The 19,637-nt window shown below is 48.3% G+C and overlaps 2 protein-coding genes across 2 annotated transcripts in view; both read right to left on the reverse strand.

Annotated features, from left to right (window-relative positions):
- Nucleotides 1–19,637, reverse strand: part of GRINA (glutamate ionotropic receptor NMDA type subunit associated protein 1) — a 595,197-nt gene that overhangs the window by 475,447 nt on the left and 100,113 nt on the right. The window lies entirely within an intron of this gene.
- Nucleotides 1–19,637, reverse strand: part of LOC121928655 (piwi-like protein 1) — a 48,201-nt gene that overhangs the window by 10,267 nt on the left and 18,297 nt on the right. The window contains 9 exon segments of the mRNA XM_042463667.1: nt 2,627–2,780; nt 4,228–4,298; nt 9,027–9,067; nt 9,069–9,128; nt 15,278–15,478; nt 15,829–15,901; nt 18,387–18,574; nt 18,908–19,022; nt 19,150–19,267. Coding sequence (XP_042319601.1) covers nt 2,627–2,780; nt 4,228–4,298; nt 9,027–9,067; nt 9,069–9,128; nt 15,278–15,478; nt 15,829–15,901; nt 18,387–18,574; nt 18,908–19,022; nt 19,150–19,267 — 1,021 coding nt within the window.

Below are 19,637 nucleotides of genomic sequence, written 5' to 3' on the forward strand. Positions count from 1 at the left end.
GGGGTTGGGCTGGTTGACTTCTGTCCAATAAAGCAAAGGACTGAGAGGGTAATTCTCTTGAGGATTCTCTTGCTGGTATTGTCGATACCGGTAGGAAGAACAGGTAGGCCACTGCCAACTATACTGATGGCAAGGGGTTGGACAGGATACCAAGGCAGACACACCACATTTTCTGGCGGCGTTGTGCATCTTGTTCTTAAACTCCATCTCGTTATTGAAGAGTCTGGAGTCATCAAATGGTATCTGCTCAAAAGTGGCTCTATCTTGATGGGTGAGGTCCGAGGTGCGGAGCCGTAAAGCTATCGAGCCCAAGAGGACTTCATAAGGGCAGTCAGCTAAATGCCACGCCAAAGTAATTTGCTGGGGTCCGAAGGAGTGGGCTTCTGGCTGGAGGGCCATGGCCAGCCTCCTCCTTTCTTCTGGAAGGTCACCAAAGTAGGGCAGGCCTCACTAGTATGCCCCACGCACGCCGCATCGCTGGCTCCCTTCAGGTCAAGAACAGCCACTGCATAGATTTTTCTGGCCACCCCGTCTATGTTCCTGCCCTCTTTATCAGCAGGAGAGGTGGAGGTCTTTGGTGTAGAAGAAAGTTGGGAAGCTTTCACACTGGCAGAGCCAGGTCTAGGATGCTCAGACAATCAAGAATTAGCAGATGGTGTAATCTGGGATAAACTGTCCATCTTCTTCGAAGTCGATGGAATGGTGGCAGGAATATTCCATGAGCGCTCAGCTGTCTTGGCCACGGAGTCGAGGATGGAGTCGGGACCTCTCGTCCAGTCAGGTCTGGGGCACCTCAATCCGTGGAACACAATGTTGAGGGCATTCCCCATCCTTATCACTTGCTTGGCAAAGGAGCGGATGCAGAACCATGAATAGCCAGGGCTTGACAAGGCAAATGAGACTTAACCCTCCCTGGGGAGGAGAAAGCTGAATCCCCCAGGGTCAGAAGGGAGCCCATGTCTAGGCCGGGAGTGCAGCGATTCCCAGGAGGAGGAACCCAGGAGGAACCTTCGAGGGGCGAGGAGATTGAACGCTTTGAGACGTAGAGGCTGGGTATGACACCACAGACCTGGCTGGCGAGAAGCGGGCATTCCCGCGTAATTCCTGAATGCAACATTCATCGTTTACGTCCTGGGAGTCTAAGGGAACGTAGCGTAGACCCGTCTCATCGCCAAAGATCAGATTGGTGTAATCCAGAGAAGCACTCTGCTCTCAGTACTGATGCACGGCCGTTGTCAATGTCCCCAAAGAGCTCTTGTGGTTCAGGAGAGGCTGACAGCCGAAATGAAGAGGAATCTGCTGTCTCAGGGGAGTCAAATGAGCAGGAGGTAGCAGAGAGGCGGGCAATTCGCCTTCAAAGGCAGAACACACATCTATACCTCAACACAATGTGGAGACTGGGCTGCAGACTCCTACCAAGACGTCTTGGAGAGGTCCCTTCCATTGTGGTTCCTCAACAGCCGCTGCGGACGGGGGTCAACTTTTGGGAGCATTTCTGCTCATGGGACGATTCCGAAGAGCATTTCTTCTTCTCGTTTTCGCCAGTCTCGATGCTTTTTAGAGGAATGGTGCTTGTGCGGAGACCCTTCCGACTCTGCCTGCTTATGCTTCGAAGAATCATGGTCCCAATCAGATTTGGAAGCCCCGGAGCGTCTGGCTTCGAAGGAAGGTTCCTTCTTTGAAGATTTAGAGGGAACCCAAGTGGTAGCCTCCGACTGTAGCACTTGAGGATAGCGAGCTGCCTTGCCATGGGAGCCAGTGGACCCATATTATGGCCTTCTCCCAGACCCAGGAGGCACTCTGAATGCATGTCCTGGTCTGGGGTTTTCCCTCCGCATTGCACACACTTTCTGAAGGAAACAGAGCATGTAGCCATAGTAAAATCCGACAAGAGAAAACAGTGAAACCGTCCGAGTCAATCTAAAAATAGCAAGGAGAACAGAGCAATTCCCAGCAAAGTTCCTTCAAGCTGCCAATGCAGCAGACGAAAGGAACTGGAGAAAAGAGGGGGAACGCTAGGGGTGTGTGTGTGTGTGTATATATATATATATATATATACAGTGGTACCCCGGGATACGAAAGCACCACGTTATGAAATTTCCGGGATACAAAAAAATTCTATAGGAAAAAACTGTTCTGGGTTACGTTTTTTTTTTCGGCTTACGAAAAAAAATTTGGTGCTTTTTGGCGCTTTTTCGCACGAAATCGCGGCTTCCAGCGCTAGCGCCTATGGCTTTTTCGAGTTGCGAAAGATTTCGGGTTACGAAGGGCGCCGCGGAACGGATTATTTTCGTAACCCGGGGTACCACTGTATATGGGTGGGCAAAGCTACCGCCAAAGAAGTTTCCCCTAGCAATTCCAGAAGATTCCACAGGCGCAGAATAACCCATTTGGTGCCTTCACAAAGACCATGAAGAAGAAGAAGAAGAAGAAGAAGCCATTTTTCTTTAAAGCACATTAAGCTCAACGCCAGAAGCTCTTCCTTGAGGTACAAGCAAAGAACAGTGCAAGACATCAAAGCACATGCTCCAAACAGAAAGTGTGCAATTAAAAATAGAGAGTGTTTTAGCATTGCAACAGAGTTGTCTGTTAGCCAACATCCTTGGCGATCCTATCACTGACTTACCTGTAGTCCTTCCCAATGCTTTTCAAGCATTCCAAAAACTGAGGGACTTCGTAACTAACCAAAGTCTTTAGCTGACCATCTCCAACTCCGTCGCGGTACACAATTATGCGAGAAGGCATGTGGTTGTTGTAGGTATACCAAGTCCTTAAAGCAGCTTTAAGAGACAATGCCAAAAGAAAAATGCACAATGACATGAATGCACACACACACACCTGAGCATTACAAAAGCAGATGCCTGTTCCAAGAGGCTGGAACAAAATCATCTCGTTCTCTATAAGCATCCTTGCTTGCTTTTGCTGAAATGTGATAAACTAAGGTGAAAGAATAAAGCTTCCAACTTCCCAGTTGAAGGAAATCATACTTGGAAGACACAACAAACTTTACTTGTAAAAGAGGTCATTGGGTTGAGCAGGAAAATGAAGTTTATGATGCCCACTACTCTTGGGAGTCTCTTTTAGACAAGAATGGTATAATCACGCTCTTTGCAAATCCAAGGCTTGGGCAGCAAGTGGCTCAGCTGAAAACCTCTGTCAGTATCCTCTCCATTCCTAGGCTTCATATTTTCTAATGACAGAACTGTCTGAGTAACCGCTGGCATGACCATATTCACAGAGAATAAGCCAGAACTGTTGGAAGCCTCTCTGGCCAGAAGGAACAGCTAGACCCACCAAGAATTCACCTGGCAAAAAGCCACATCAAACCACATTCACACACAGCTCCTGCGCGGCGGCGCTCCTGGCTTACGGATCTGCAAAATGCCAGGGAGCCACCACTTTTGGGGGGGAAGAAACAAGCAGGAAACTCTGTCTGGATGTGAAGCAATGCTATGCCAGGCAGCCTTACTCTGGATGAACAGATCCACTGCTTTCAGAGAGACCCGAACACTGGCCTCTCTGCCAATGAAGACGACGATGGGACTCAAAGGTATTTAATTTTACTGCAAGTCAGGCTGGCTTACTAAAAACAAGGGAGGAAGAGACCCTACTATCTTTTTCCCTCCCAAATTTTGTTTGTATTGGGAAAGCTCTCAAGTACGTAAACCTGCAAGAGTCCATTTTAATGTTAGCTTTTTAAATACTGTGTTTTTATACTGGCAGAGTGGGAATATAAACTACAAACACGACCAGAGACATCCGACTGACTGAAAGACCCTGGGCCTAAAAAGAAGCACTTCCAAAGAGCCCTCCTCCCTGAGAGGCCTGTCCTCGCCTTTCCCATCAAGGCTCTGCGCACTCCCTACAGCTTCCCCTTTGGAGGCAGAAAGCGGACAGCGCCATTTCATGGAAGCAGCCTCACTGACCCTCTTCTGGCTTTGGGGCCAAGACTGGACTGCCCCAGAACTCATAACGTCAGTTACTCACATGTTACTTTCAGCTAAATATACTGCCTAGTTGAAAGTGTGCATCTGATGCTATGCTTCCACATATTCACTATTAAACTTTGATTAACTGAGCTCCATTTCATGTCAATTTCTAGAAAACCCCAATAATTGCTCATTCTTACACAGCAAAGTAACTATTGTCTGGAATCCACCCTATTACAACAAAACACATCCTATAATATTCTAATAGAGACAGTTTGAATGACTACATTACACTTACCTTGGAAGCACACTTTGAGTCCATCCACAACCTCTTGCCCACGATCCTGGAGAACGCACCGTGAATACCATCTGTGAGAGAAGGGAAATGCTCTAGCCACAGACTGCCAGGCCGGCCACAGCCCCCTCCCTGCGGCCCCTGCGAGGAAGGCACCTAGCCTGGCCCTCCTCCTCCTTTGGCCACGCAAACCCCCCCCCCCACTGGCCTGGGCAAGTCGACTCTCTGCCCTCCATGGAAGGAGGACCCCAGCCAGAAAGCTTCAGAGCTCCGGCTCATCGGTTCCATTGCCAGTTGGCCCCAGAGAGTCAGGGGCCGACAAGGATCGAAGCAGGACTGCGAGGCCCAGACCGGGAAGGAAGCAGACTCATTGGAGGCCTGGAGCTGCAGGGGAGCGCGGAGGACACCGTGGGCAGCCAAAAGGCAAGCAACGGGCTCCTTGACCAGGACAAGCCTGAGCAACCCCTGGAAGCCAAGGTGAGCACACTATTGTGCTCCAGCCACATCTTGAGAAGGCAGGAATCACTGGGAAAGGCCGCACGCCGGGCGGACGGATTTGGCCACAGGGGCCACGGCATGAATGCGCAGGGCCTGAGCAGAGCCATGATGGGAGAGGGGCCTAATTCACAGGGCGGCCATGGGTCAGGGTCAATTCAAAGGCAGTTCAGAACAACAGCAACTCACAGACAACACAGTATTTGCAATATAGCTGTAACAAGCCAGATGAAATGCATTTATGTTTATAGCTTTTATTAGGTAATGCCCTACTTTTTTCTTGACTGTCCTACGTTTTGTGGTGCCCTGCCCTCCTTTGCGGTTATGACAGCTGGTTACCCCGATTCATGCCATGCCACCAAGCCCCCACCTGCTAACCCCATGGCAATCCTCCCCCAAAAAACAACCCGCCTGACAAACCCCTGTATTTAGTTGCGCCCTTTGCCTGGAAACCCCAGCCCTGTTTCTGGAAAAGCACTTTCTCCTTTGGGACACACACACACACACACGCACACAAAACAGCCGAACCATGCTCTCTGCCACAGTTCCTGGGCCACCTCTGCCATGCCTTTTGGGAGCAAGAACATCTCTTCCTGTATCAAAAACTTAAAAATGAAATAAAAGCCCAAACAGCCCCCTCCTTCTGTCATGCATCTGCAGTCTTCCCTTGGAAAGAGAGCTCTTCTCCCTTGGGGCCAAATGGCCATTGTAAAGGCCAAAGGAGACGTTTCCTGGCCACATCCCCTTCCTCCCTCCAAGTCTCAAAAAGGAGGCCTTGACCTCTCCACCGCAGGAAGCGCCTCGGCTGTGCAAAGGGCCCTGGGAGGAACAGAAGCGCCTTCCCTCTGACTACACAACCCATCATGCTCCAGAAGGGCCTTCCCCAGGCCTCCCACCCCCACAGAGTGCTCTGGCCCTCCCAAATCCCTAAGGGAACAAGCCCAAAGTCTCCAAGGGCAGCATTCAAAGGAGCTGAGGATGTTTAGCCTGGAGAAGAGAAGGTTAAGAGGTGATATGAGAGCCCTGTTTAAATATTTGAAGGGAGGCCATATTGAGGAGGGAGCAAGCTTGTTTTTTTTACAGGAAAAGAGATTCCAGCTCAACATTCGGAGGAACTTCCTGAGAGTAAGGGCTGTTCGACAGTGGAACAAACTCCTTTCTTGGAGTGTAGTGGAGTGTAGTGGAGTCTCCTTCCTTGGAGGCTAGATGACCATCTGTTGGGGATGCTTTGATTTGGATTTCCTGCATGGCAGAAGAAGGGGGTTGGACTGGATCAGGGCCCCTGGGGTCTCTTCCAACTCTATGATTCTATGATTCTACCCTATAGATCCAGACAAAAGCATTTCAATATATTAATCAGTTTGGATGGCAATCAATTTCGGATGCTGAAAATTCTGCAACATAGACTCTAACCATTGATGGAGAAAGAAATACCAGAGGTCCAAGCGGGGTTCATGAAAGGAAGAGGCAATAGGGACCACATTGTGAATATAATAAGATGGCTAATGGAGAGCACCAAGGAATTCTAAAAGAACATCAGCATGTGTTTTATAGACTATAGCAAAGCCTTTGACTGCATAGAGCATGAAAGGCTATGGAAGGCCCTTAAAGACACGATGGGAGGAGTGCCAAGACATCTGATGATGGCCCTGGTTGAGGGATCGGCTGCACTCGGGACAGAAGAGGAGAAACAGAATGGTCCCAATGGGAAAGGAAGTCAGACAAGGCTGCATCCTCTCACCTTATTATTGTTCCACTTGTATGCAGAACATAGTGTAAGAAAAGCAGGCTTGGACACAGGAGGCGGAGGAGGAGTGGAAAGAAGACACAAGGAGCATCCACCGGGTTCTGAGATACGCAGATGACGCCAAAAGACGGCAGAAAACCAACCTGGAGCGATCACTAAGGAAGACCAAGGAAGAAAGCGCAAGGGAGCTAATGTTGGACAGAAAGAAAACCAAAGAATGACCACCGTTTTGAAATAGACAATGAAGAAATAGAAATAGTAAAAAAGACATTGATAAAGCGGGGACTGCAGTCAAAAAATCCTAAGTCTAACAATGGGAAGGGCAGCTGTGAAAGAACAGAAAGCTCCTCAAATGCAAAGAATCCAACTGAGCGCAGGAGTTAGAATCAATAAGCCATTGTATTCCCTATTACATACTGTGCACGTGTGTCATACATGGCGCACCATATGTGCCTTTCATTTAAGCTTAGCCTCGCACCGGAAGAGGCAATGGTGCATGCCCCATGGTGTGAGCCCCATTGTTTCCACACGTGGTATTTCCCTTATGCATGGGACATGGAACGGATCCCGTGTAAGGAAGGGCGCACTGTACAGTCATCCCTCCATATCGCTAGGGTAGGGGACAAAGACCCCCGTGAATATGGAAAAACCGCATATAACAGAAACACCATGCTTTACCTGAGAGGATACCTCTCTAGGACTCTCTAGGTCTTCCAGTGCAACTCTGTGGTCAATGTTCAACTATAGAACTGACCATAGAACTTTGCTGGAGGAGCTACAAGGCCTAGGAGAGGTCCTTCAGTGCAACTTTTAGTTAAAGTTGTCCATAGGTTGGACCTAGATATCCTAGAGAGAACATATAATCAAATCCGTGAAGAATCAAAGCTGCAAATACAAAGCCACAAATATGGAGGGATAACTGTACAGTGGACCCTTGTTCTACGCTGGGGTTTGGTTCCAAGATCCCCTTCGGTGTATAAAAAATCCGTGTATGCTCAAGTCCCATTAAGTATCATGACAGAGCAAAATGGTCTCCCTTATAAAAAATGGAAAATCAGGTTTGATATTTTAAATGTAACTTTTTTGGAACATTTTAAAACCCGGATGCTTGAATCGTGTATAAAAAATCCGTGTATAAGAAGGGCCGACTGGATATGGATGAGAGCTGGACAGTTAAGAAACTAGGAAGAAGAAAACCAACCTATTTGAGATGCAGCGCTGGGGAAATTGCTAAGACACCATGGAAGTCAAACGAATGGGTGCTATTGTAGATGGGGGGGTCGGGATACAAGAGTAAGTTGTTTTATATGTTACCGATGCATTTATTGTTAGCCACTCGATCTGTTTGGAGAAGAGAATAATAATAATAATAATAATACAACAATGGAGCCTGAACTCTGCCTGGAAGCCAAGGACAAAACTGTTCCTCAGACACATCATGAGAAGGGAGGAGTCATGAGAAACAAATAATAATGCTGAAAAGGTGGAGGGAAGCAGAAAGAGAGGAAGAGAGCACACCAGATGGATGAACAACAACAACAACAACAACAACAACAACATGAATGAACTACGTGTGAAAGGGATCTAGGAGTCCAAGTAGACCACAAGTTGAACAGAGTCAACAGTGTGATGCGGCAGCTAAAAAGGCCAATGCAATTTTAGGCTGCATCATAAAAGTATAGTGTCTAGATCAAGAGAGTAATAGGGCCACTGTATCTGCTCTGGTCAGGCCCCACCTGGAATTTGTCCAGTTCTGGGCGCCACAATTCAAAAGGACATTGAGAAACTGGACCATGTATCTAAAGGAGGGAAACTAAAATTGTGAAGGGTCTGGAAACACAAAGCCCATGAGGAATGAGAAGAGAAGGTCAAGAGGTGAATGATGATAGCCTGTTTAAATACTTGAAGGGATGTCGCATTAGGGAGCAAGCAAGCTTGTTTTCTGCTGCTCCAGAGAACAGGACCCAGAACAATGGATGCAAGCTGCAGGAAAAGAGATTCCACCTGAATTAGGAGGAACTTCCTGAGAGTAAGGGCTGTTCGACAGAGGAACACACTCCTTCCTGGAGTGTAGTGGAGTCTCCTTCCTTGGAGGTCTTTAGCAGAGGCTAGATGGCCATCTGTCGGGGATGCTTTGATTTGGATTTCCTGCAGGGCAGAATGGAGTTGGACTGGATCAGGGCCCAGTGTCTCTTCCAACTCATGATTCTATGATTCTATAACAACAACACAACAACAACAACACAACAAGACAGCAATCGATCGTGCCTGGAACTGGAAATGCCCCAAGGAGGAGTCTGCTACCTTTGCATGGTCCTACTTTTGGGTGGTGGGAGGACATGATCTAGATCAGGGAAATGACCCAGTGCTCCTAGGAGCAGCTGCATGTTATATTTAGACCCCAAATCCGAATGTACGTTTACGGAAGACCAAGCCAGAGGCATCCAGGAGGTCTCTTGCAAGAGCCATGTACACATTTTTATGTAAAACAAAACAAGACAACCCTTTGCAACCAGATTTTAAGCACAGCCAATAGCTTAAAACCTTCCGGATATCTTACCGTGTCATTCCCTGGTTCAAACTCGCAACAAATCCTGCAATGGGACCGGCGGCCAGCAGTCGTCGTGGTAGCAGTCATCCCCACAATCATGAGCTGCTTCAGCTGGAAGACATGAGAGAAACCAAGTGTGAAGGAGTGAGCAGAAATGCCACCTGGACACCTCTGGCTGCAAAAGGCAGGCATCCCCCCCTCCTGGGGCTTCTCCAGCCATCGTCCGGAGAAGCCTTGCCATACATAACGAAAAAAAACCAAGGTGCTCCTTGGCCATCTTAGAGCACTGAAAGAAAAACGGAGGGGGAAAGGCATCAGGCCCAAAGAAATTAAGCAGTCGCAATAATATAATAATAACAATGTCTGTTTCCCCGCCTGGCTTCCCGGTGGATGGAAGCGGGGCCAGAGACTCAGTAACAACAGCACAGAGTGCTTACATCCAAAGTCCATGAAAAGCACTCAAAACAATCACATCTCCAACACAGACAACAGCCACAGCACCAACAAGCAAGGCAGGGATCAATCACAGACGGGGGGGCATAGCATGCCTATCATATCCGGGGGGGGGGGGGGGGGGATGCTCGGCCTAAAAAGCTCGGTTTAACCACTTTTCTAAATGTCTCTAGCAAGGCCACCGTCAGATCTCCTCAGGAAGACTGTTCCAGAGTCTCGGAGCCGCTGATGAGTAGCCACGTACTTAGAGGTTGCAATCTGCAAGAGGTTCTTACCCGATCTTTAGAGAGTGCGAGGCGGATTATAGAGGAGATGCGGTCCCTCAAGTAACTCGGGCCCAAGCCATGCAGGCTTCATAGGTCATAACCAACATCTTGTCCTGTGCCAGAAGCAAATAGGGAGCCAGTGAAGATCTTTTAAGATAGGTGTCATATTATGGTCAAACCTTGATGAAGCAGTACCAACCTGGCTGCCATATTCGACTAACTGAAGCTTCCGAACTTGGTACAAGGGTAGCCCCATGTAAAGCATTACAGAAATCTAGGCGAGAGGTTACCAGAGCGTGCACCACCGTTTCAAGGTCCCTTCGGTCTAGGTAGGGTGGTCGCAGTTGGCCTATCAGCCGAAGCTGATAGCAAGCATTCTGGCCGTCGCATCTACCTGAGATGAGTCCAGAAGTACTCCTAGACTGCGAACTCCGTCCTTCAGGGGAAGTGTGACCCCATCCAGGACAGGTAGGCAAACTTCCTTCCTTAGACCCGAGGAGCCTATCACAAGTACATCCGTCTTCTCTGGGTTCAATCGAGTCTGTTTTCCCCCATCCAGCCCATTACCGACTCCAGGCAGGCATGAGGAGAGAGATGCCATCCTTAGTCCACTGCATCAGTCGGAGACATCGAGAGATAGATCTGGGTGTGCATCAGCGTACTGATAACACCGCGCCCCACGTCTCCGGATGACCCTCCCAGCGGTTCATGTCAATGTGAACAGCATGGGGACAAAACAGCTCCTTGAGGGACACCAGATGCCAGGTCCCTCTTAGAGAGAAAGTGTCCCCCAGCTTCACCATCTGGAATCTGCCAGAGAGGTAGGATCGGAACCACTGGAGCGCAGTGCCCCCGATGATGCCCAGCTCCTCAGGCGCTCCAGAAGGATACCGTGGTCGATGGTATCAAAAGTCGCTGAGAGAGTCCAAGAGCACCAGCAAGGCCACGCTTCCCCCGTCGGTGCCCAGACGAGATCATCGACGAAGGCGACCATGGCAGTCTCAACTCGCATCCCACCCGAAGCCGATCGAAGTGGTCCAGATAATCAGTTTCACCAAGACAGCTTGGAGCTGGAAGGCGACCGCTCTCTTGATCACCTTGCCAGGAATGGCAGCAGGAGACCGGTCTATAATGGTTCTCACCAGGGGGTCCAGGGAGGGTTTTTCCAGCAGCGTTTAACCCACTGCTAATTTCAATTCCCTCCCGGAAGGATGCGCTGGTTATATCCTAAGGTGTAGTTACGGCATCTCCTTCCTGGGCGGTCAACCAAGAAGGGCGGGATCGAGCGCGCACCCGTCTGCTTGACACATCCAAGGAGCCTGTCCACTTCATCGGTATTTACCAAACTCAAAGTGACCAGCTTAGAGTCCACAGAAGCTCTGGATACCTCTCCTATTGTTTCTGTTTTAATGCCAGCGTCAAGATCAGCCCTTATCCGAGAGATATCTGTGAAGAAGTTATTAAAGTCGTCACAGCAGGCTTTTGTTGTTTCTAATATAGGGTTCGGGGCGGGCGGTAGGCCCCTCACCCTTTAGAGGAAACCTCTCTGGGAGAGCAGTGGCTGCCTCCCGGAGCACCCTCGGCCAAAGGCGGCAGCCACTGACCATTGCGCAGTGGCAAAGGAAGGAGGCAGTGCCCTCCAGGGGTCACGTGGGAGCATGGGAGGAGAAGACTGAGACAGTGGAACAGCAGCTCCGGCAGAAGGCTCAGAGCCAGGTCATGCGCCTAAAGGACGCTGCTACTTCGATCCAAGGAGGTCCTGCAAAGCAAGATGCCTTGTAGAACAAGGAGGCTGGATCAGACACAAACAGAGAGTCCCATTGTCAAAAGGAACCAGTCCTGCAAATATACATCTTCATTGATCTACACACCTCATGATGTGCCAAATTTCTCTTGTGTGTGTGGATCAGAACCGAAAGAGGGAAATTTCCAGTGAAATGTGAAAGGCAGAGTGCACTTTAGGCAGAAAAAGGGTTGGATAGAAGGGAACAAAATAATAAATAAAATAAAACTTTTATTTCTATCCTACTTTTTCCAGGCAACAAAGCGGCGCACAACGGTTAAAAAACCTTTTTGACAGGATCATAGATGGTCCCGAATCAAAGGGCGGCAAGCTCAGATACACAGCCACTAAGATGGCTACTTTTAGTGAGAGGATCCCCAAGAAAGCCACCTTGGGGCTCAGAATCTTGACCGGTGGCACCTGCAAAGACCTCACGCAGCCCTCATAAATCCTAGCAGCAGATCCGGGTCCGGTGGGAAAGCAAGAGTTTCACACAGGGAACCCCATCTGTACATCTTCCTCGCTGACTGTAAGAGGGCTGTGTAAAGGTATAAAGGAGTGCCTTTTTATAGTGTCCCATTAAGAGATCTTGATAAATGGCAACTTTGTGAGCCCACAGTTAGATTGTAATAGGGGATAATTTATTCAGTACCAAGATGTTCTTTGGGAAACTTGCTAAATGCATGATGATAGTCTGAGGCTTTAATAGGGAGCAATGTATGCGTCGATATCATGTGTGTCAATTCAGGACTTAATTTATCACCCAGCCAAGGATTGAGTTTTTTTAGAGCGGTGGATACCATCCTGGGAATCTCCTCCCTTTGCCCTGCAATTGAGCATTGGCCTTAGGAGGTCCTGCATCCTCTTCTCATGGAAAGTGCTATCTGCCATGTCTTCTGATCCTGGATTCTATTTGGGGGCGCAGAGATTTTTGAGCTGATTGGTTCTAGAGCAAGTGACCAGTCTCTCTCTGTAAGTCCTGGCCAAAAGACACATAGCTTTTCTAGGAGACTGGAAGTGGATGAGCCGGGTTTTCCGGTCTCACTCGCTTTGTTTGTGGGCCGTGCGCTGCGTTTATGCTTTTTGACAAGTCCATGGTTCCTGCAATTGGCTGTTCTGCTGCCCTTTGCAATGTGGACAACATCTATGTCAGCAATCTTGTGGGTCCCCAGAATAAAATCCTTGCTCTATTTGTGAAGACTCATTGGGACGGAGCTGAGCTCCTCAAGTAAGCGCCTGCCATGGCTGAGGGCTGGCCACATCCCTGGGTTTCATCTTCTGAAGTGAGACACGACGCCACTCCTCTTGCCTAAGAGGCCATCATAAAAGAGGAGTAAAGAAAGGGAAACGGATCAAAAGGACCAGAAGAAAATGACAGGAATGAAGGGAGAGAAAAAACAAACCAGGAGGAGGAAACCGAAAGAATAAATATTTGCTAAGCAAAGCAAGGTGGGAGTGAAGGAAAGAGAACGGAGCCGAGAGAGCCCTTTTTGAGGTGTTTGAGACTTTGCACTGTGAGCCTCTGAGCATCGAGGGGAGGAACCCCAAAATCCATGGATTCCTCCTCTCTCCAACTCAAGGAACGCAGCAGACCATTCCCTATGTATTTACAGGGCTATCGCCGGTGGGGAAAGCTCTGTCCCAGTGTCTGCAGAGGTGGGATCCCACTCTACTGACGAAAAATCCCAGTCACTGCATCTGCAGAACCTACAGATCAATTCCCAATATGAAGAACTGATTTGCCATAGTTCTGTTACTTTTATCTTAGACAGTCACAATAAACATGCTACCAAAATCCTACCCCTTAAAATGGAGATGGAAAACACTCTAAGAAATGTAGGGCTTTTCTAGCCCTCATCGCTGAGGCCTTTCCAAGGCAAGAAGTGGGGAGGCTCGGGGACGCTTACCAGCCATCCCTAAACCTTCCTGCTTCGGCTGTTCAGGCACATTTTATGGCAGAACAAAGGTATGTTGGCCACACTGTCTTGAGTACCTTGGTAACAATGCCAATTTCAAGGGAATTTCAATTCCAGCTCCATCAGGCCTGCCTGAAAGAAGAAGAGCCCTCCCTCTATCCACCATCTTGAGGAGAAGAGGCAGGCAGCTCCAACAGCCCTCCGAGGGAGAGCAGATCCGCTGGACTTTCCCCCTTCCTTGCTGCCATTCCCTTCTCCTTTTGTGTCTTGCCTTTTGAGATGTAAGCCTGAGGGCAAGGAAACAAACTGGAAGCCGCTCTGATAGCCTTTTGGCTGAAGAGCAGGGTATCAATAATCTTGATTTCAGGAAGGCCTTTGACAAAGTTCCCCATGACATTCTTGCAAACAAGCTTGTAAAATGTGGGCTAGACAAAGGAACTGTTACATGGATCTGTAATTGGTTGACCGGCCGAACCCAAGGGCGCTCAGCCATGGCTCCTTTTCATCCTGGAGAGAAGTGACCAGTGGTGTCCCACAGGGCTCTGTCCTGGGCCCAGTGCATTCAACACTCTTATCAATGACCTGGAGACAGAATTGGGAGCATACTTATCAATTTGCAGATGACACAAAAAGGGAGGAATAGCTAATACCCCAGAGGACAGGATCAAGATTCAAAATGACCTGAATAGACTGGAAAGCTGGGCCAAAGCTAACAAAATGAACTTCACACGGAGAAATGTAAGGTATGCACTAGGGCAGAAAAATGAAATGCAGAGATAGGAGGTATGGGGGAGACCTGGTGAATGAAAGTACATGTGAAAGGGGTCTAGGAGTCCAAGTAGACCACAAGTTGAACATGAGTGAACAGGGTGATGCGGCAGCTAAAAAGGCCAATGCTATTTTAGGCTGCATCAAAGAAGTATAGTGTCTAGATCAAGAGGTAATAGTGCCACTCTATTCTGCTCTGGTCAGGCCCCACCTAGAATATTGTGTCCAGTTCTGGGCACCACAATTCAGAAGGAAAATTGAGAAACTGGAGCCATGTGTCCAAAGGAGGGGAACGAAAATGGTGAAGGGTCTGGAAACCATGCCCTATGAGGAAGGACTTAGAGAGCTGGGGATGTTTAGCCTGGAGAAAAGAAGGTTAAGAGGTGATATGATCGCCCTGTTTAAATATTTGAAGGGATGTCATATTGAAGAGGGAGCAAGCTTATTTTCTGCTGCTCCAGAGAACAGGACCCGGAGCAATGGATGCAAGCTCCAGGAAAAGAGATTCCAGCCCAACATTAGGAGGACCTTCCTGAGAGTAAGGGCTGTTCGACAGTGGAAGGCACTCCTTCCTCGGAGGGTGATAGAGTCTCCTTCCTTGGAGGTCTTCAAACGGAGGCTGGATGGCCATCTGTCAGGGATGCTTTGATTGGGATTTCCTGCATGGCAGAAGGGGGTTGGACTGGATCAGGGCCCTTGCGGTCTCTTCCAACTCTACGATTCTATGATTCTATGATTCTAATAAATAAGTATTACTGTATTATTATTTCAATTCCAGGTTTTAATGCAACAAAAGATGGGAAAACCAAAGGGGTCAATACTTCTGCAAGACACTCTGTGACTAGAAGCCTGGGCTTGCCTGGAGACCTGCCTCCTTTGATCCCTTGCAGGAGCGGACTTTAATGCCTGCGTAGGGACTGCATCTGCTTCCTCAGTTTAGACATGTATCTTACTGCAGGCAACTAAGATGAACAGCAAAAGCCCCAAATCAAGCTAAATACATTCAATATTTAGGTGGAAACAGTACCAAGCTAAGCATGCAAACATTTATTTGAAGAAACGGAAGCTTCTTACTGGTATTTCGACACTCCAGAGCTCTCCTCCCATCTTACAGTTCATCTGTATAGCAATTTTGGTGGCTATGGCCATTACAGTCTGGGGCTTGCTCAGCGTACGCGCAAGAACACACTGGCTTGGAGTGGGGCAGTCGATACACAGGTACTTCTTGATCGAGTCGTATCTGTCTTTACGGTTGCTAGACAGAAGGCAGACCACCTTGAACAAGGAAAGACCTTCAATGTATTAGGATTTCTACTGACATCATCATTTCAGAGCCTCTACAAAGGGTGAACATTGAAGACCTCTTTATGAGCAGGGAAATGGCATTTTACAGATCTTACTCCAACTTGATAGTCATCATCATAAAGCAGGAGTATGATAGCAAGGGGCCCCGGTAGCGTTCTTCAGGCTAACTCACTCCACTCTCAGAGCAAGTCCCAGGCTGCTTTGAAGCACCACAGCATTCTCCATTTCTTGTTTGTTTCACAGAATCATTTTATGCTCCCTGCACTTTCTCGTCAAATAAGTGAACCCAGAAAACAATGGATTAAATGCTCAATACGTACCATTTGTGTATCGGAAGTCACTGATTGCTTCAAGGTTCTCAAGTAAGCCTCCGTTCTGTCCTCTACTTCAATCCTATATTAAACAGAGGTCACACATGTCACTAGGTTTTATTCAGCCCTCACTCAGCATAAGGCTGTCAAGAATAATGCCACAGGTCCAGGTGTGGCACGTGAGACCCCTAAATACTGTGAGACTACAACTCCCATCCTCCTTGCCAGCAGCTCTGCTACACAAGGAGGACTTCATACTCTTCATCTCTGCCAGATATCTGAGCACAACAACACACAATCCCTCACTCCAGATAAAAGCAGTTCACTTTCTCTCTATTGCAGTGGGCCCTTGGTATCCGCTGGGGTTTGGTTCCAGGATCCCCCATGGAGATATAACAAAATCTGTGGATACCCAAGTCCCATTAGATATAATGGTACAGTAAGATGCTGTCTCTTGCGTAAAATGACAAAATTGGGGTTTGCTTTTGGAATGGATATATATTTAAAATATTTTCAAACCATGGATGCTTGAATCTGTCGATAAAAATCCATGGATATGGAGGACTGACTATATTAGTATTCTCCCAGAAAGGGTCGCTAGGTGGCTCACAACAAAATAATTAACAACATAAGCTAAAAACAATATAACATTACAAACATTAAACCTACACTACCCACCCCACATAAAAGCCATCCCAGGAGCACACATCACAAGCCCGCCTGAATACAACCACTGTTTCCTGCCGACGGAAGGAAGGCCGGGCTAGCCTCCAGCGGAAGGGCATTCCAGAGGTTGGGAGCAGCCACCATGAAAGAAGGCTCTTCCTCCCTTGTGTCCTCACCAGAGGAGCCATGGCAGTGGGACTGAGAGAAAGCCTTCCCCAAAAGATGTCTGGGGAGATGCGGCCTCTCAAAGAGTCTGGGCCTAAGCCACGGAGCATTATAGGTCATGACCAGCACTTTGAATTGTGCCTGAAAACGAACCGGTAGCCAGTGAAGCTGCTTCAGCAAGGGAGGTATATGCTCCCTAGAAATGGCCCCAATTCCTGCTGCTATGCTTTGCACCCGCTAAAGTTTCCAAAGGGTGCATTACAGTAGTCCAAATGGGATGCAATCAAGGCATGTGTCACCACAGACAGGTTTGACGTCTCAAGGAACGGGCGCAGCTGGCGCACTAGTTTTAATGGTGCAAATGCACTCCTGCCAGAGTTGAGTCCAGGAGGACACCTGAACTGTGAGCCTGAGATTTTAGGGGGAGAGTAACTCCATCAAGCACAGGCAAAGCCCCTGTCCCTGACCTGCCTTCTGACTGACCAGGAGCACCTCTGTATTGTCTGGGTTAAGCTTCCATTCATTTGCCCTCTTCCAGTCCATTACTGACCGCAGACACTGGTTCAGCACAGAATCAGCTTCCTTGGAGTCAGATGGAATGGAGATAGAGTTGGGTGCAATCCGCATACTGGTGACATTGCACCCTAAAACTCTGGATGACTCTCCCAGCAGTTTCAGGTAGATGTTAAATAACATGGGGGATATGGGGGACCCCACAGGCCAGTGGTCAGTGTATCAAACAGGAGTCCCCCAACACCACCTGAGCCCGTCCCTCCAAGAAAGACAGGAACCACTGCATAACAGTGCCCCTAAGTCCCATCCCAGAGAGGTGCCCAGAAGGATACTATGGACGATGGTATCAAAAGCCACCAAGAGGTCAGGCAGGACCAAGAGGGACACACTTCCCCCGTCCAGCTCCCTGTGAGGTCGTCCACCAATGTGACCAAAGCTATCTCTGCCCCATAGCCAGGTCTGAAGCCAGACTGAAATGGATCTAGATAATCCATTTTGTCTAGAAACCTCTGAAGCTGGGAGGCCACTATCCACTCCAGAACCTTGCCCAAGAACAGAATGTTAGAGGCTGGCCAATAGCTATCCAAAATGGTGGGATCCAGCGAGGCCTTTTTCAGTCGTGGCATCAACATAGCCTCCTTTAGACAGGATGGACATCTGCCTTGCTGCAGTCAGGCATTCACCAAATACTGGCTATAGTAGGCATATAGAATAGTCAAAAGACGCATCCAGTGGCATCTCCCTGGATCCCAATGCTGTCCTTGTTCCCCTTGCAGTCTCTCCATGCGTTCTGTGAAACCCTCTAGAGCAGGTTTAGGCATTACACAACATGGCAGCTGGTGCAAGTCCAAGTATCATCAATGTTAGATAATGAAGGACATTCCTTGACTTGGCCTTACACTCCTACATTACTACCACACTTTGAAAGAAATGTACTTATTTGGATCTTGGTAAATTCCCACAGAAACGCAAATAGTCCTGATTTAATCTCTATGTTAATTAGAGCCAGAGTGGCATAGTATTTTGAGTGTTGGAGACCAGGGTCAATTCCCAGCTTGGTCATGAAACCCAATGGGTGCCCTTGGGCAAGAAGTCACACTCTCTCAGCCTCCTCAGGGGAAGACAATGGTTGCGAACCTCTCCTGAACAAACCTTGCCAAGAAAACCTCATGACAGGCTCACCTGACTTGAAGGCACAACAAGAGCAACAACATGCTACTTACATGACTGCTTTCTTCATTTGTATTCCCATTGCTGGAGTGACTTTGAACAGGTTCTGAACAAGCGTATTAGCAGCATCGTAATTTCGACGTGTGTATATTAACAGCCAGTTGCTTAGAGGCTTCACGCTGATGAGAGAAGCTCCTCTTGTTTCCTTAGACCAGTCTGCAATTTGTGGATTGTAGTCAAACTGAAAGCAAGACGACGGAAGGAAGAATGTAAACCAGTCTGTTCCGGAACGTTTTCTTCACTGGATAATGCAGTGGGCCTGCCGTAACGGCAGGTTCGCAATCTGTGGATTCGACCACCAGCGGATTGACACGGCCCATATTATTCAATAATGGACATGGGTGCGCTGGCACACACACGCTGCTGCCCACTGAATAATATAGGGCCCGACTGTCCAGAGTTTCCCCATCTGTGGGGGCCCTGGGACTGAAACCCTGAAGGTGGGAAGAGTCCACCATACTAACATGTTTTGGCCGAGTTTTAAAATGCATTTGTTGACCTGAAGGTCACTTACCACTTTTCCTCCTTGGTGGATTTTTTCTGGCTGAACAACTCGAGCCGAGAAGGAGAGCAAATTGGATTCGAAGCTTAGACCCCAGTCATGCAGTTCTTTCTGAACATTATCATCCCTGTTCAATTACACAAACACAAATCAAGATGCGCTAGGCCAAAATGTTGCACATTCTATTTACAGCTGTGATAAGAGAAAGGAAAAGGCCCCCTCCACACACTCCCCAGGAATTGTAAGCCACGTACTGGTTAATGTAATTGATAAGCTTTCCAACTTCACGCATTCTTTGCTCTGGTGCAAGTCTTGTGTGAACAGATAAATCTTTCATGACATTGAAGTCACTTCGCATCTTATCCGTCAGACCTACCAAAAAGGTTTGTAAAAATATAGAAGAAGTTACAAGGAACATCAAGCCACATGCGGTGCTAGAACAGAAGAGAACCACAAGGGCCACGTCCAGTCCAACCCTCCGGCCCTGCGCACTTCCAAGAGCTGCCTTAAGCAGAGGAAATTCGCACTTGGCTCCCTCATTCCCCTGGAAAAGAGAAACCCTGGGGAGTGGCAGCTCTCTGCTCTTCTGGCCGCTGCTGCTGGCCTTTGTGTAGCATGCGGACCGGGCAACGCGATGGGCTGTTTCCTCTACCACACTAAGCATTTTAATTATCAAACCCGCATAGAAGGTGGCACCCCAAGTATAACCTGGCCTGTCAAAAAACCAGTAGCAGAAAGCATG

Source organism: Sceloporus undulatus, chromosome 4, assembly GCF_019175285.1.
Source record: "Sceloporus undulatus isolate JIND9_A2432 ecotype Alabama chromosome 4, SceUnd_v1.1, whole genome shotgun sequence".
NCBI lineage: Eukaryota > Metazoa > Chordata > Lepidosauria > Squamata > Phrynosomatidae > Sceloporus > Sceloporus undulatus.